The sequence below is a fragment of the Phascolarctos cinereus genome, unplaced genomic scaffold (genome assembly GCF_003287225.1).
Source record: "Phascolarctos cinereus isolate Bilbo 61053 unplaced genomic scaffold, phaCin_HiC Scaffold_9;HRSCAF=440, whole genome shotgun sequence".
Lineage (NCBI taxonomy): Eukaryota > Metazoa > Chordata > Mammalia > Diprotodontia > Phascolarctidae > Phascolarctos > Phascolarctos cinereus.
This window is the reverse complement of record NW_027556402.1, coordinates 224,060,186-224,077,391: the sequence shown is the minus strand read 5'-3', so window position 1 is coordinate 224,077,391 and position 17,206 is coordinate 224,060,186. Positions and strand designations below refer to the sequence as shown.

At 38.4% G+C, this 17,206-nt stretch overlaps 1 protein-coding gene across 1 annotated transcript in view; it reads right to left on the bottom strand.

The window, feature by feature from the left end:
- ANO3 (anoctamin 3) overlaps positions 1 to 17,206 on the bottom strand; it is a 310,714-nt gene that overhangs the window by 159,194 nt on the left and 134,314 nt on the right. The window contains exons 5-6 of the mRNA XM_020977793.1: positions 11,330 to 11,488; positions 2,034 to 2,134 (exon numbers count right to left, since the gene is read on the bottom strand). Of these exons, the coding sequence (XP_020833452.1) occupies positions 2,034 to 2,134; positions 11,330 to 11,488 (260 nt within the window). The remainder of the gene's footprint in view (positions 1 to 2,033; positions 2,135 to 11,329; positions 11,489 to 17,206) is intronic.

Genomic DNA, 17,206 nt, shown 5'->3' with positions numbered 1-17,206 from the left:
CATCTGATCCCAATTTTCTCAGTAAGGCTACAGGCCTAAAAATAAATCTCTAAATCAAAAGAAACTTCCATGTCATCAAGGTTAGCCCATACATGAAATATGACTACTCTATGACATCTAATGATAAAAAGTCAAACAACCTCTGTCTAATGATTTCAATGAGAGGGAACTCATTACCTCCCAAGGTAAATTGATTTTCTTAAATCTCATTAGCTCCCTATTTATTTACAGGATTAAATATAAAATCCTCTTTTGGGCTATTGCAACCTTCCATAACCTGGCCCTTGCCTACCTTTTTTTAGTCTTTTTATGCTTTATTCCCTTCCATACATTCTATGATTTAGCAACACTGGCCCCCTTGCTGTTCCTTAAAGAAGGTACTTCATCATGTAATTCCAGGTTTTCCCCTGGCTATCTCATATGCATCAAACCTTCTCTCTCTCTCTTCATCTCCATTTCTGGGCTTTCTTCAAGTCTCAGTTAAAGTCTCCTCTTCTAAAGGAAGCCTTTCTTAGTCTTCTTTAATCTTAATGTCTTCCTTCAAGATTATCTTCAACTCATAATCCTACCATCTTTTTTTCTACACAGTTGTTGGCATGTTGTCTCTTCCATTAGACTATGAATGTGTTGAGAAAAGGGGCTTCTTTTTTCAACCTGTCTACTTTATATAGTATATCATTTTCTCATAAATGAAAATGATGTAATGGCTGGTGGAGGCTGGGATGTGGCCTCACAATATTTTTCAGTTTGTTAGAGCAAAGTAGCACAGATACACTTACATAGAGATTGAAAAAAAGGGAGTAAGCTTAATTATATTTCAAGAGTTACCATACTCCTGGGTGACTACTTCAAGATTCTTTTTAGATGCTCTGAAAATTTTAACATGGAAAAAATCATAGAAAATCAGAGTTATCATCTAATACGTGTTTTCAAGCACCCCTTTGGATCCTCATAGGAAAATGATGTAAATTAATTTCAGTCATTTGTTGACTTTAACCTATCCAGTCAAATCACTGTGTAGTGTCATTCAGGTCTTTGTAAACATCTCTGGTGATGAAGTTTGTTAAAAATCTCTCTGTGTAACTCAGGTTTCCTGATGGCTTCAATCATCTTGATTAAGACTCTTGAACAATTATGTAGTGCTGGTGGGGGTGGGCTCATGGAGATTATGTTACATATTCCCTGGTTGTCTTTTGAATACCGTATAGTATAGTATAAAGATAACTGGACTTTTAGATTCTACATTCCAGGTCTGACCCTGAAATTTACTGTCTGTCTGAGCTTATAAAAATTACTTAACTACAATGGGAGAAGAAGATATGGTTAAGTGTAATGAGTCAGAGTGTGAAGTGAGTATCTAGAGCTGAAAGACCTGGGTTTGAATCCTAACTGATCTACTTACTATCCATATGACTTTGAACAAGTCTTTTTACTTCTAGGTGACTCATCTTCCTCATTTATAAAATGAAGTTTGATTAGGTGACCTCTAAGGCTCCTTTAGACAGATAGGTGGTTATAGTGGATGGTGTGCTGAACCTGGAGTCAGGAAGACTCATTTTCATGAGTTCAAATCTGGCCTCAGACACTTACTAGCTGTTTGACTCTGGCAAGTCATTTCACTCTATTTGCCTCAGTTTCCTCCTTTGTAAAATAAGCTAGAGAAGGAAATGGCAAACCACTCCAGTATCTTTGCCAAGAGAATACCAAAAGGAGTCATGAGGAGTTGGACACAACTGAAAAATGACCAAACAGCAAGACTCTTTTTAGTTTGGAATCTGAGGTCCTATGACCACGGGTCCCTAGTTTCCCCACGTACAAAATGACACTGTTCGACTAACTGATCTATAAGTTTCTCAACAGCACAAAATCCTATGATCTCAGGGACCAAGGATATATACTCAATAAGCAGATATACTCCATGAGGTATATAACTTGACCTTTGAAATGAATACTTTTTTATGTTGCTTTAATTGAAAAAAAATGTATATGAAATGACAAGAACTTCCTAAGAAGGACAAAAGACTTTACTGTACCTGAAGGGCATCCTGATATTCATCCTCTCTGCATATTTGCACAGCGTATCCCACGGGCAGTGGATTTTGACAAACATGATATCACTATTCGTAATGGATTGCTGTAAAGGAGAGCAAGACAGGCACCATGAATGAGCTATGGAGTGGATGCTAAACTATGTAACCTCATTTCCCAGGGAAACCTTCTCTCTTAGAATAAAAGAGATCATATCTGACAAGTTGGAGAGCATCCAGCATAGGGTAATTAGGATGGCAAGGGATCTCAGGACTCTGCCATGTCAGGAACAATTAAAGGGGCTGGAGGATGTCTAGTCTGAAGAAGAAATTCCTAGGAAGGACATGAAATCTGTCGTCAAGTATTGGAAGGGCTGACATGTACAGATACTAGATTCATCAGTATATCAATTGCTCTAGGAACATTTGTATCCATAAATTCCTGTAGTCCCAACTCCTAACACCATAACTCCTTCAGAACTCTGTCTGAGGAAGAAATCATATTGATTATGGAAATTAGGCTAGAAGAGAGGACAAGGAAAGAACAGAGGTTCTAATTTAGAGGGGCTTTGGTATCTTTGAAGGTTAATCTAAGAGGTGCATATCTTTTTCATTCCAGTGTTGAAGTGGTTCAGTAGGTGATACTTTGAAATGCAAAGCAAAGAACGTACTAATTTCCATTTCAAAGAGAGAAAAGTAAAGGATGTCCAAATTCTACAATTAATGTCCCAACCCAGGAAAAATTACACAGACACACATTTATTTAACTGCGCCATCAAGTATATAGTTCATGTCAGTGGCTGAAGTACAGCCATGGGCCATGGTTCTTACTTAATTGACTATCCTTCAAACATTTTGACACCTTAATTAGTTGAAGTTAAATTGCTTCAGGAGGCAACTGTTGTTACTTGGATGAGACAACAGCTTCATCCATTTTTGTGCTATTAAACAACTTGGCATTATAAGAAGATCTTATAAGGAAGTCTTTTTGGAAAGAGTGGTGTATTTGGAATTAAATGACTTAGGTTGAATCTGGGGCTTGGCCAAGGTGATTCACTGAAATGGTCCAGACATTCTGGAAAGTAATTTGGAATTATGATCCCAGAGTTAGTGAACTATTCATGCCCTTTGACTTGGCAACAACAATACTTTGCAGTGGCATTGGCCTATATTCCAAAGAGATCAAAGAAAGAGAAAAGAATCCTATACGTAAAATAATATTTACAGTATATCTTTTTGTGTTGGCAAAGAACAAGAAACACTGAGGGTACCCATGAATTGGAGAATGATCAAACAAATTGTGGTATATAATTATCATGGAATACTATTGTGCAATGAGAAATTAACAAAGAGATGGCTTTAGCAAAACCTGGGGAGATTTGTATGTAATGTTGTAGAATGGAATCAGGAGAATCAGGAGAATATATAACATTTGCTATATGTGAGTTTGGAGAGTGTTGGTATATAACATTTCAAGGATTGGCCATCATATTTGGTAGTTTGCCACTGCTCCCTTGGGCAGCTAGGTGGCACAGTGCATAAAGCACCAGGCCTGCAGTCAAGAAGCCTCATCTTGTTGAGTTCAAATCTGGCCTCAGCCATTTACTAGCTGTGTGATCCTAGGCAAGTCACTTAACTCTATTGGCCTCAGTTTCCTTATTTCTAAAATGAGCTTGAGAAGGAAATGGCAAGCCATTCCAGTATCTTTTCCAAGAAAACTCTAAAAAAAATGGGATACTACTGAAATGACTGAACACTACTGCCCTCTTTGGTATTATTAATTGTGTCAAATTCTATTTCCTGCAAGAGGTCTTTCCTGTTCCTCAAAGCTGATATTACTTTCACATTACTTTCATCAACTTTTTACATATCTTGTATGTATTTAGTTATTTATATGTTTCATCTATTAGAGCATAGGTTGCTTGTGGTTAGGGTTTTTTTCCCTCTTCATTTTGTATTGCCAGTGCTTAACATAGAGTCTAACACATAGTAAGTGATTAATTGACTCAAATGATGTGGCAAGGGTTATGGTCTCCATACAACAGTAGGAACACAAGATCTTCTATGTGCCTGAGTTCCCTTTCTGAGAAATGCACATCTACATTTAAGCATTAAGATTGGAGGAAACTGAGGTCTAGATCAGTCTAGTTGACCCATCAAGGATGTACTAATGGCCTAGAATGAGAATTATCTTTCAGGCTTTTCTCATAGGGCCTTCTTAGAGTTCTAACATTCTAAAACTCCACCCTTACCTATGAGTAGAGGGAAGAAAACAGGGAAGAGATGTCAGCTGTCACAGTCTACTTCATGGAAAAGAATTATTTCACATTGTACCTCATTTCTCTAAAAATCAAAATCCCAATATACTGGATATAAATGATTCATATCTTTTGAAGTTGTCTTACTTCAATGGCCCCCACCTTTTCCCTGTATATTCTAAGAACAGATTGAATTTTCTTCTTCCCCACCTCTCTACTTGAAAAACAAGTCATCTGCCCAATTTCAGTCCTCTAGAGATAACAATACATCAGCAAAGTTACTCTAATTCAACTAACTTTCATATCCATTATCTCACTTTGGGCATCATAACATTACTTTGGGATGGCTGGCTGTGGAAGGTATCATCATTCTTTCATTACAAATCTTTCATTACAAAGTGAAGAAAATGAAGCACAAGAGATTAAGTGGCTTGCAGTAGGTGGCTAGAGTGCTGGACTTAGAATCAGGAAAACCTGAGACATAGCTTCAGATACTTATGAGTTGATGTTGGGCAATGCATTTCACCTTGCTCTGCCTCAGTTTCTTTTTCTGTAAAATAAAGGGTTTGGACATGATGGTCCCCCAGGTCCTTTCCAGTTATAAATAAAAAGATCCTATGAAGTCTCATGGTGGCTAATTTACTACTGAATGTCACCCCACCCCCTGACCAGTATTATTGCTAGATTCCTCCCTACCCCTGCCACCATTATGCTTCCCCTCTCAAAGATTTTTAAAGCATATTCTGCCACAGAAAAATTCTTAAGGTTCTTCTATTTACTAAATAATATCTTTCCATTTGCTCAGATTCACTGCTGAGTTATACAGAATAATATGTCTAGGAGAGGTTATCATCCATGTTAGATAAGAGGCTTCTTTCAATCACATCATAGACTTTCCCAGGGTCACCTAGGTCATAAGTAGTAGAGCTGGGATTCCAATGCAAACTTTCTTGACTCCAAATCCAGCATGTTCCATTGCCCCTTATTCAAATCAGTGGTTGTTTGGGGGAAAGGGGTAGGGGTTGAATGAAGGTAGGAATTCTATGCCATGAGCTATGCTGAGTGCCTTACAAAATATTACATCATTTGATCCTCACAACAACCTTACAACAATCCTTACAACAAAATCTTCCTTTTCAGCTTCCTTTTATGTGTCACCTTCCCTTTTAAACTGTAAGTTCCTTGAAGATGGGGACTGTCTCTTTATTATATTTTCAGGTCTCCCATTGCACCCAGGACCCTCACCAGTTGTCCTGATTTATATCTTGCCATTGGACCCAGATGGCTCAGGAGGAAAGAGTGAGGCTGATGACTTTGCACAGCCCTCCATCACTATAATCCAATTCACTTTCAAGTCACGGCATCACCTTCCTGATGTCATGGTCCCCTTCGAGAATGAAAGACAAACAACAACAATAACATAATGGGAATCCACTTTGGGAAGTATGGCCTACTGCTATGTTCCCTGGAAGAGTAGAGATTTCTGGAGAAAGACTACAGAGTTCTAGGCTACCTGAAGATTGCAGCACCAGTCTGGAAGCATAACCTATACTTAAGAGATCATTGCAGGAATTTTCTGTGATGTGATCTGGTCTCATGGCCAGTGAATTAGCATACATCTGAAATTGTTTTTCCAAGGCATTCTCCTCCCTTATAATTATTAAGGACTGTCAGAGAAGTGACAAAATCCTTTCAAGAAAAGATAATAATTTTATAATTGAAAAAAATGGCAGCTAGATGGTACGGCAGATAAACTACTTGACTTAGAGTCAACTAGATGTATTACCCTGGACAATTCCTTTAACCTCTTCCAGCCCCAGATTCCTCATCTATAAAAAGGGGACAACAATAGCAACTATTTCACAGGGATGTTATAATAATAAAATCAGAATATATATATATATATATATATATATATATATATATATAAACTTAAAAGGCTATGTAAATAATAGCTATTATTATTATTTATCATGAAATAACTATAAAGATGATACTAACAGTGTTATATAATTGTTTTTAGCTTAAAGAGCCCTTAAAAATAAACTAGTCCAGCTACTTTGTTTTAAAAACAAGTAATATAGAATATAAGGTCCCTGAAGGCAGGAAGGGCTTTCTTCATGTCTTTGTATTCCTAGAGACTAGAAAAGGCAGCAAGGCATGCTGGGTAGAGAGTTGACCTCAGAACCACAAAGAACTTGGCCCGCGGTTCCTCCTCTGACACATACTAGCTATGTGACCTTGGGCAAATCACTTAACTTTTCTGTTCCATTCTAAAAATGTAAGTGACCAATAAGGTGCTGACTTTCACTGGTAGAGATTCCTCTTCCAGAAGTTTCCTCTGTCAATGAAATCATAGGTTCAGCTCCCATCCCCAGCTGTTAGCAACATACTCTGTATTCAAATACAAGTTTTACAAATCCTTCTTGCAGGCTGAATAAAAGGATTGTAGAAGAGGAGAAGCAAAGCAAGATGGGAAAGGTCACAAAGCTAGTTAGCAACAGAAAGGCAAGCAGAAGAACCCAGTCCTTGCTCCTGGTCCACTTCTCATTGTACTGTTAGCTCTGTCTCTGATTCTTCAGTGGCTTTCTAGAAATGAGCCAAGATGGAGGCAGGAGAGGTCATAGGCAAAGATGTTCGGGAATAGGACTCAGGGGCAGAAACTCTCCTATTTCCAGGAAACAGCATTCATGGCACCCCTGCTTTGCTTTAAGGCTAACACGTTTTTGAAAATGTGCTTCAGAACAGAATCTCTGCATGACAACATCTCCGCCATCAGCTATTGAAATGTCAAACCAAGTGCAAACCCAGCTAGAAGGTTTCTCCTTTTGTACCTTCCCCCTGGGATGTAAGATGTGTCTCCTTCTGCGCCTCCTCCACTTAATCTCCCTTTTCTTATTTCTCCTCTTTTAGAGAGGAATAATTTTGCTTGTAGCAGCAGGAAAACCGAGTACCTTTGCTTCAGAAAAGAAAGCTTGGCATCTGGCACTCCTCGATTTGGTGGAGGCACACTTTTCAACATGAACAGAACGCCCACTGTGTTCACCCTTCACATCTTTATTAAATTATTCCACCCAACATTCCCAAGAGGTAGAGCCTTTAGGTTTCACAGATGCTAAGCCAGAAGCCCTGAAAAGCTTGGCAACTTGCATGAATCACACCACAAAGCCCAGAGTTACTGCTCTAAAGAGGAAGGAGACTGACAAAGAGCTTGATCTGGAAGATGTCAGGATTCTAGTGCTGGCTATTCCACTAAGAAGCTGTGTAACACTGGGTAAGTCACTCTAGGCCCCAGTTAATTCATCTACAAATGAGAGGGCTAGGTCAGATGTCTTTTTGAAAATCCCTTCCTGCTTTAACATTCTGTGAGAATATCTTCTATCTTGGCCAATCCTATCAATTATCAAATATTTGGGTACTGGTTGGCATAGGTTCAATTTAATTTAATTCAAGAAGGAAAAAAAAATAACAACCATTAGGGCCCAACTATGAGCAAGGCACAATGGTAGAACTGGGAGATATGAAGTCAAAGGGGGAGAGGGAGGGTGACACGAAACATACAAATAACAAGTACATATGGGGTACCAACAAAAGAGTACATACTAACTGAGAGACAGATAGATGGGGGGGACAGAGAGAGAGAGAGAGTGAAAGAGAAAGAGAGGGGGAGGGAGAGAGAGGGAGAGACAGAGACAGAGAGAGAGAGAGAGAGAGAGAGAGAGAGAGAGAGAGAGGGAGAGAGAGAGAGAGAGAGAGAAAGGGAGAGAGGGAGAGAGCACACAGTGGAACATGTAGGAAGGTTATGGATTGTTGTGTATAACAAACAGCTAGCAAGTACCCCTAGTTCAATAAGTGGCATGTAATGAGTGCTTCATATATGATCCCAATCGAATTGAATGTTGGAGCATCTTTTCTTTTCAGATAGACTGCAGTCTTCTTGAGCTCAGGGATGAGAATAGATTAATTATTGAATGAATGCTTACCGATTCATCATCAATAAAACATGTGTGCGAACGGTGAGGAATGATTAGGGCTGTTAGAGTAGTGGAAGGGAAACCAAATTCCAATAGCCCTGTGACTATTGCCAAGTCTCTCCTTCAGCTCTCTGATGCTCAGGTTGCTGCTTCCCAGCTCTGAAGCTCAATGGTATATTACCAGAGGATAGAGACTAGCTCTATTATTTAAACATACACATGTATAATAACATATAAACTAGTATACTGTGCTAATATTTGTGCATATATTATGTTTTCTTTGCTCTTATACATTATATATAATGTGTATATATACATGTATATATAAACATGTACATATATACACATAAATATAATCATATATATACTATGTATACTAGTACTATACTAATATATGTATATCTACTATGTACACTAGCATAATATACATAGCATATATACATACACACACATACAACAGTAAATATATCACACTAGTACACATAGTATATGATACATGCATACATTTACATACACATAAATACACATTATCTATCTATCTATCTATTATCTATTTCTTAGTATAGAGAAGAGACAGGTGGCACAGTGGATAGAGTGACAGGCTTGGAGTCAGGAAGACTCATCTTCCTGAGTTGAAATCTGTACTCAGACACTTACTAGCTATGTAAGTGGGTAAGTCACTTAACTCTGTTGGCCTCAGTTTCCTCATCTGTAAAATGAGCTGGAGAAGGAAATGGCAAACCCCTCCAGTATCGTTGCCAAGAAGACCCTAAATGGGGTCATGGAGAGTCAGACACTATTGAAACCACTGAACAACAACAGGTAATTCCCTCTACCACTACAAATCAGCACCTTCTCTGCAATATGCAGTCTTAGTTGCCTATGACTTACAGGAGATTGACTAGCTCAGGGTCAAGCAGTGCGTATAGGTCAGAGGTAGGATGTAAACTCAAGTCATCCTGACATCAAGCTGGCTCTCTCAGCTATGCCACCTCTGCAGACAACATAAATGTCAAAGGCCTGAATGAGAAGCCTAAGAGAAATATTTCCTTATTCCAGGTAAATACAGGCAATCACTTCACAAAAACATCCTCAAGCTAACAGAAGCATTAAAGTCACCAGAATTTTCATGAGCCTGGCCTTGGGAAGTGGCCAAGCAGACAGTGGTTTGTGTAACTTCCGTCTGCTAGTCTTTGCACCGGCATCTCCCTTTCCTAAAATACATGCTACCTCCCCACCTCTTTAACCTAGAGACCCTTGTTTGTTTGGTTTTTTTCAAAATTCCAGTTTGGCCTTCCTTCTTTTTGTTGTTCAGTCATGTCGGACTCTTCCGACCCCATGGATCATAGCACATCAGGCCTTTCTGTTTCCCACCACCTCTCAAAGTCTGTCCAAACTCATATTCATTGTTTCCATGACACTATGGATCCATCTTATCCTCCATCATCTCCTTTTACTTTTGCCTTCATTTTTTTTTCCAATATCAGGGTCTTTCCCAATATGTTCCATCTTCTCATTATGTGGCCAAAGTATTTAAGCTTCAGCTTCAGTATTTGACATTCCAGTGAACAGGCTGAATTAATTTCTCTAAGTATTGGCTGATTTGGTCTCTTTGATGTCCAAAGGACTCTCAAAAGTCTTCTTCAGCACCACAATTCAGTGTTAATTGTGTGCTACTCAGCTTGACTTTTTACTTGCAGCTTTTTCTGACCCATCAGCTGCTGGTACCCTCCCCTACTGAAATTTATCTTTTATTTATTTTGTACCTACTTATTTATGACTTTCCCCACCTAAGAATAACTGCATCTTGAGACCTGCTTGCTAACTGGCAGTTTTGTCCCAACCTGACATCTACATAGTGTGAAGAACTCCCTCTCTAGTCGGCTCCCTTGGAATTAGGGTTCTTGTTCTCTCTCGTCTGCTCCACATCTCCACCAGCTGTTTTCCTCCTACTTTTTTCTAGTTACCTGTTATATTTTGTCTTCCACTCTAAGGATGTAAGGTCCTTGAGAAGAGGGACTGTCTTATTTTTTGTAACCTCAGGCCTTAGCATGGGGTTTGGTATATAAATAAGTGCTTAATACATGTCTGCTCCATCTGTTCATCTATCTATCTATCTATCTATCTATCTATCTATCTATCATCTATCTATCTATCCTGTCTTCTTTGATAAAATGTAAATTCCATAAGGGCAGAGAGTGTTTCATTCCTGTCTTTGTATTCTTTTATGTAGCAATGCCTGGTAAAGAGTTAATATGTGCTTGTTAATAGATTGATTACTGTGCCATAATGGTGGACTTGAGGAGTTTGAGAAGCAGGAAGATGTGTATGAACTGATGCAACGCCATAAATAAACAGAGCCCTAATATACACAATGGTTCTGATAGTGTAAATGAGAAGGACAATAAAAGGTGGTTGAACTCTTGAGTGAGGGAAAAAATGATTGCCAAGTTCAGAGAAAAGGAAATGAAACAAAACTCCCTCCTTTTGGCAGAGAGTCAGGGAACCTCTCTAGGCACGTTGTTGCACATATTGTCAGAAGCAGTCACAGTTATTTGTAATGTTTGTCTAGCTATTTTTCTTTCTTCTAAGGAAGGGATTAATTCCAGAAGTGGAATCTTGAAATTACAGTGATAGAAAAGCAGAACTCTTTGACAAAACTTAAAAAAAAACCCTCAGTTATTAAAATAGTGTGCAAAAAGAATTCATTTAGGGGCAGCTAGGTACCATAGTAGATAGAGTCAGGAGGACCTGAGTTCAAATCGAACCTCAGACTAAACACTTGACACTTACTAGCTGTGTGACCTGGGCAAGTCATGAACCCCACTTGCCTTAAAAAAAAAAAGGTGGGCTGCTAGGTGGTGCAGTGGATACAGCACCAGCCCTGAAATCAGGAGGACCTGAGTTCAAATATGGTCTCAGACCAGACACTTGACACTTATTAGCTGTGTGACCTTGGGCAAGTCACTTAACCCCAATCGCCTCACCAAGAGAAAAATCATTTATGAGTTGAGCATATTTCTAAGCATGCATATTTTCACCAGGGAATGAATGTGGTAAAGATTCATACCTCTCTTTCCAACATCAAGCCTTCTTCTCTGAGGTTCCTTTCAAATGTACTCCTTCTCTCTACCTGAAGACTAGATTTTTTGTACACCAAGATGTAATCAATGCGCTTTTTCCCATCTTTGAAAAAGAGACTCGGTGTTGCTGCAACTTTCTTCTCCTTCTGCAAAGACAGGAACCCAAAAAGGAGAAGATGGTGACCAGTCTAGATCAGCACAAACAACTGAGGCAACCATTGTTGAGGAGCTTCAGCATTTTCTCTTTTGTTACAAGTCCCGATTGCCAAAATTATCTTCCAGTCAACAGATTAAAGATTTTTACTGAGTATACTTACCACGTGATGATACAAGTAACTGATGGTTTTATAATCCCTTAAGGGCTGCCCAGTACTTTACATAGATTATCTCATTTGAGCCTTACAAGGATGATGATGTAGTATTTATTAAAGACTTACAATGTGCCAGGTTCACGCACTGAGAAATATGATTATAAATTCAAGAAATAAAGACTATATTTTGAGAACCATTGATTCAGAAAGTAATGAGAAACTTCCTCCCCATGTACTATGAAAAGATATTAGTTTGTTTTTCAGTAAATTTTACTCAGTTATCACTTAACTGATAAGTATTTATTAAGCACCTGGTATATGTGAGGCATTGTGCAGGGCATCAAGTATATAAAGACAAAAACAAAGCAATCCTTGACTTGAAGGAATTTATGTTCTGTTATCCACCAGTTTGTTAGTAGTTCTGGGTTTGCCTTATTTCTTAAATTCACTGTGAGATTCATTAAAAAGGCCATATTTAATAACCATATATCCTCCAACTTCCAGATCAATACTCCATGTTTTTATAATAAATTATTCATATTACCAGGACAATAGAGTCACTTGCTACCTGAAGCTTGGGCTTAGAATAGCATCTGAGAGAATTAGGTGGCACAGTGGATTTGGAATAAGGAAGTTCAGTTAAAATCTGGCCTCAGACATTTACCAGCCGTATGACTCTGGGTAAGCCACTTAACGGCTGTCTGCCTCAGTTTCCTCAACTGTAAAATAAGGATCACAATAGCACCAGTTTCCCTGGGGTGGTTGTGAAGATCCAGTGGGATAGTTTTTCTTCTTTATCCACCTTGAGAAGTTCTTTTCCCGGGGTCCACTGATGAATTTGTTTTTGTTTTTAAAGGGATAACTGTTTCACAATAACTGGTTTCCTTTGTATTTCTACATATTTTATTTCATTCATTTAAAACATGACTTTGAGAAAGGGTCTTTGGACTTCATCAAACTGTCGAAGGAGACCCACAACACAAAAATGATTAAGAATCCCTTGGTTAGGAGATACTTGTGCTATGTAAATGCTACCTCTTCTCATTATTACTCTTATTACGCCATGCCAGATGTCCTATGTACCAATGAATGTGTATATTTTCATTTGCTCTCTCTTTCTCTCCCCAATATGTGTATGTATACATACATACACACATCTATATCTATCTATCTGTTTATCTTTCATTTGATCATGACAACCTCCTGAGGTAGGTGATATTATTATCACTATTTATTTGTCATAGGGGGAAACTGAAGATGACAGAGGTCAAGTGATTTACCCAGTGCCACATCCCTTGTGTCTGAATCAGGATCTGAACTCAGGTCTTCTGGATTTCAAAGACCAAGGACTAGATTTGGGACTTGATTTAGATACTTGGGGCGAGGAAAGGTGATGCCTCCATTTGCCATCCTGGGTGACTATGAGGGTGGTGGGGGGTGCTTCCCTATGCCACATAGCTATCTGAGTGAAGAATCAGGGAAGACTAAGAAAAAAACAATGCGTTCAAATAGCATGGGATTGCAGTCAGGACGGAGGTACTTACAGAGTATGAAGTTCTGTTTTTCAGCCTGGGCGGTGGGACAGACAATACTTTAATGGGGTTTTATGCCACAGGATGGTTTTCTGTGGCTTCTCACAAGAGCTGTTAAGGTCAATGAAGTAATAAGGGAATTTCAGGTTTGCTTTACAATGCCTCAAACTCTAAACAATGAGTTCAGTTGTGAGACCTTTAGAATCTCAATCTAAACTCACTAAAGGGCCCTGTGACATTTCAGACAAATGGGAAGCACTTTCTCATAGCTTGCCACACTTTTAAAATGGCTATGGAAGAAAAACCAATTAATTAACAAGCACATAATTCATCCTTCCATTCAGAGAAGCGATTCTTCACCAAAGACAGGGATTCAGGATGTCCTCTAGAATTAATTAAGATTCTGGCCTGTCTGTCACAAGCATTTCCCTCTTTAAAAAAATTAGTTCATTGGGAGAGGAATATTTTTTCTCTTGTCAGAGATTTGACAGTGACATATTTGATATATATGATACATAAAAATGAGTTTGACACATAAAATGGATTTGATACATAAAATGAATATATATGTTGATACATGTGATATCTACATTGCTGGATGGTTTGCTAAATAAAGGAAATAGAGATAGGACTTACACTTGTGTTTTCATGGGAAATAGAAAAGTCCCTGGTGTGGAAGTACTTCTACCAGTGCAGATTAGCAACTTCTTTGCAATTTAGCGTTTGACAGAATTGCCTAGATTACTGAGAGGCTAAGTGACTACCCCAGGGTCATACAACCAGGGTGTAGCAGAGGTAAGAGTTATATCCAGGTCTTTCTGGGTTCACTATGTTGTGCTGCACAACACTTGATATATTTATTGTTGTTTAGTCTTTCTTCAGTCATGTCTGATTCTTTGTGATCCCATTTGGGGTTTCCTTGGCAAATAATAACTTTCTGTTGATTGGCTGATAGTTAAATCAATTCTAATGAAGGAGACACAGTCAGACATCTACCAGAGTATGCTTTTTTTCATTGTTGCCAGCATTAAAATTAACATTCATACTTATACAGTGCTTAAATCTATATGATTCAATCCTCACAATAACACTGGGAGGCCTCTGGGGGAAATTATTGTCATCCTAATTTGGCACTTTGGATCACTGAGGCTCAGAGGTTAAACAGCTTGATCAGAGCCTTATTACTAGTGACTGAACTAAGAATTTGACCAAGGTAGTGGTGAGCTGGTAAATAATTAACCACAACTCTCTGAAAAGAAGGATATATATGACTCACTCAAGTTTACTCTGCAGTATTAATGTTTTTTCCATCACTTTTTTAAGGTTGATAATTGACAAGACAATAAATTAAGCCCTGAATGTTAGCATTTTCTGAATTCTGAGGTATAAATGCTCACATTGAAAATTTAACAATCTAATCTCATGAGCTCAAGCTGTCTCTAGCAAACCACTGAAACATGGTGCCCTCACTTGGAGTCTAAGACTCTCTGCAATGCACCACACTTTTTCGATGCCACTTTGGGTAGTGAAGTGTAACAGAAAGATCTGGATTCATAGGTAAGAGGTACCTGAGTTTTAACCTAAACCATGTCAGTAATTCCTGGGGTGACAGGCAAGGGACTCCTTCTTTCTGATTTTCATCTTTCATATCTGTCAAATGAGGACACTGGATGAGATGACCTTTAATCAATCAACATTTATTAAGTACCTACTATGTGCTAGGTGTTGTGTTAAGTATTGGGGATACAAAGAGAACAAAAGATAATTCCTACCCTCACAGAGCTAATGGAAGAAACAAGATGCAAATGTATGCAAAGCAAGTTAAATACAAGATAATTAGGAAATAACTAACAAAATCCTTCTTAGATCTAACCGGATTCTACCATTGTATCATCTGATATTACTCTTAGCTAGATATCAGGAAAACTATATAGAGCAAAGAGGTAAAATTGAAAAGAATGCTGAGCTTGGAGTCAGAGGACCCAGGTTCAAGTTCCTGCTCCTTTTAAAACCACGTCATCTTGATCATATGACAACATCTCTGGCCTCAGGTACCTCATCTGTAAAATGGGTAGAGAGATGGTTGGACCAGATGACCTCTGAGGTCTGTTCCATTTATCTTTTAGTTCTATTTAACCATGAAATGCCAAGTTACTGCACATGGTTAGTAAATGGGTCATACTAGCTCATTAATAGAGAGGAAGATGCCATATATTTAAAGGATTACTATTTTCAAAGAAGCATAATGGGATACAACAGAAGATACATGAACACTGAAATGATAAGGAAAAATAAAAATAACTGATACGTATAGGGCACAAAGCCTTTAATCTACATTGTCTAATTTATGTCTCATAACCATTTTGAGAGGTCTTCAAGTGTAACACTCACTTTCACTATACGTCTCTGCCTTAAAATCAAGAGAAAATCCTCTTTTTTAATGATTCCAGAAGGTCCTTCAGGATTTCGTGGTCTCATTATGGATGATTTAGTTTGGACCAGAGATGTACAGATGTCTTAGGCATTATCACGAGATCTCAGGGTTGGGTCACAGTGATATTGATGCATTCTACTATCCCACATGCTATGTGCATCTTTTGTGACTGAGAAAAGCCCTGTAATCCACACCTTCAGTAAAAGAATAACATTGACCTATAATGAAGACCAGAGGAAAGAGCCCTAGAGGATGTGTCTGGAGGCTCACCTTCCAATCCTACACCTGTGCTACCAATATATACCCTATGTGATTTCAGTTGCATCACTTCTCTGGGTCTCAGTTTCCTCACCTTTAAAATAAGCCATTGGGGCTAGATGATCTTTAAGGTTCCTTCCATTCCCTAATGACCAAGGAACTCCTAAATATTTACTTAAAGCTTGGTAATTAATGCTGCTATATTCCTAGATCCATTTTTAAGTAACTTGTAAAAAAGTTCTACTTAATGTACTTTATCAATGTCATGTCATAAAGTACAGGCCCCATCAAAGGCTACAACAGTACAGATCCTACCAAATTTGAAAATCCTCAAGTATGGCTTGGTAAAGGACTTTATGTCAATTTTCTAAGGAACTACTTAAACTAGTATAAATAATAGGATCAGACTTAGAACTTGAAGGGACCTTAGGGTCCATCTAGTCTAACCCATTTTTTCATAAATGAGGAAACTGAAGCCCAGATATGTGAAATAACTTGCCCAAGGTCATGCAGGTAGTAAAAGACAGACTTAGAATATGAACCCTAGTGCTACCACTCTAAATTCAGAGTTCTTTCTCCTGAATTACACAGTTTCTTTATAGAGGCTCATCAGAAGAAGTTGAAGAGATGATCCGTTCCTCAATCCTTCTATATTTCCAGTCATCCTTCCTTCCATTCATCCTTCCATTCATTCATTCTCCCTCTCTCCTTCCCTCCTTTCCCCATCCTGTCTTCCCTCTTTCCCCCTCTCCGCCCCCCTCCCTTCCTTCCTTTCTCTATTACCTTCTCTTTACCTTTTTCCTTCTCTCTCTTTTCCTCCCTCTCTCCTTCCCCCTCTTCCTTTCTCCCCTCCTCCTTCCCTCCCTTCTTTCCTTTCAGAAAAACTCATTTAGACCACTCACTAAGACATTTTGATCTCCCTCAGTAGAATTACAGATGTTTTGAAGCATAGAAATAGAAAAGTGTGTTGCAAAATTCACAAAATAGCTGACATTTGTATGGTCTTTGAGAAATGCTTTACATGTAATCCAAATTCAATCTTACAAATACTTTGAAATGTACGTGCTATTATTATCCCTCTTTTACAGAGAAGAATACTATAGCTCAGAGAGTTGATGGGACTTACCCAGGGTCACATAGCCAATGTCAGAATAGGATTTTGAACCTCATCTACCACTTTTTCCACTGCACAACACTTACTTGATTGTAAATCTGTCTTGGGGAATTAACTTTTTTTTGGGGGGGTGTTTAAGATATAGAGCCAAGTTTAAGGACATTAGGTATATTTCAAAGTACTGCTCACACAATTTAGACAAAGTTCTCTCTTTA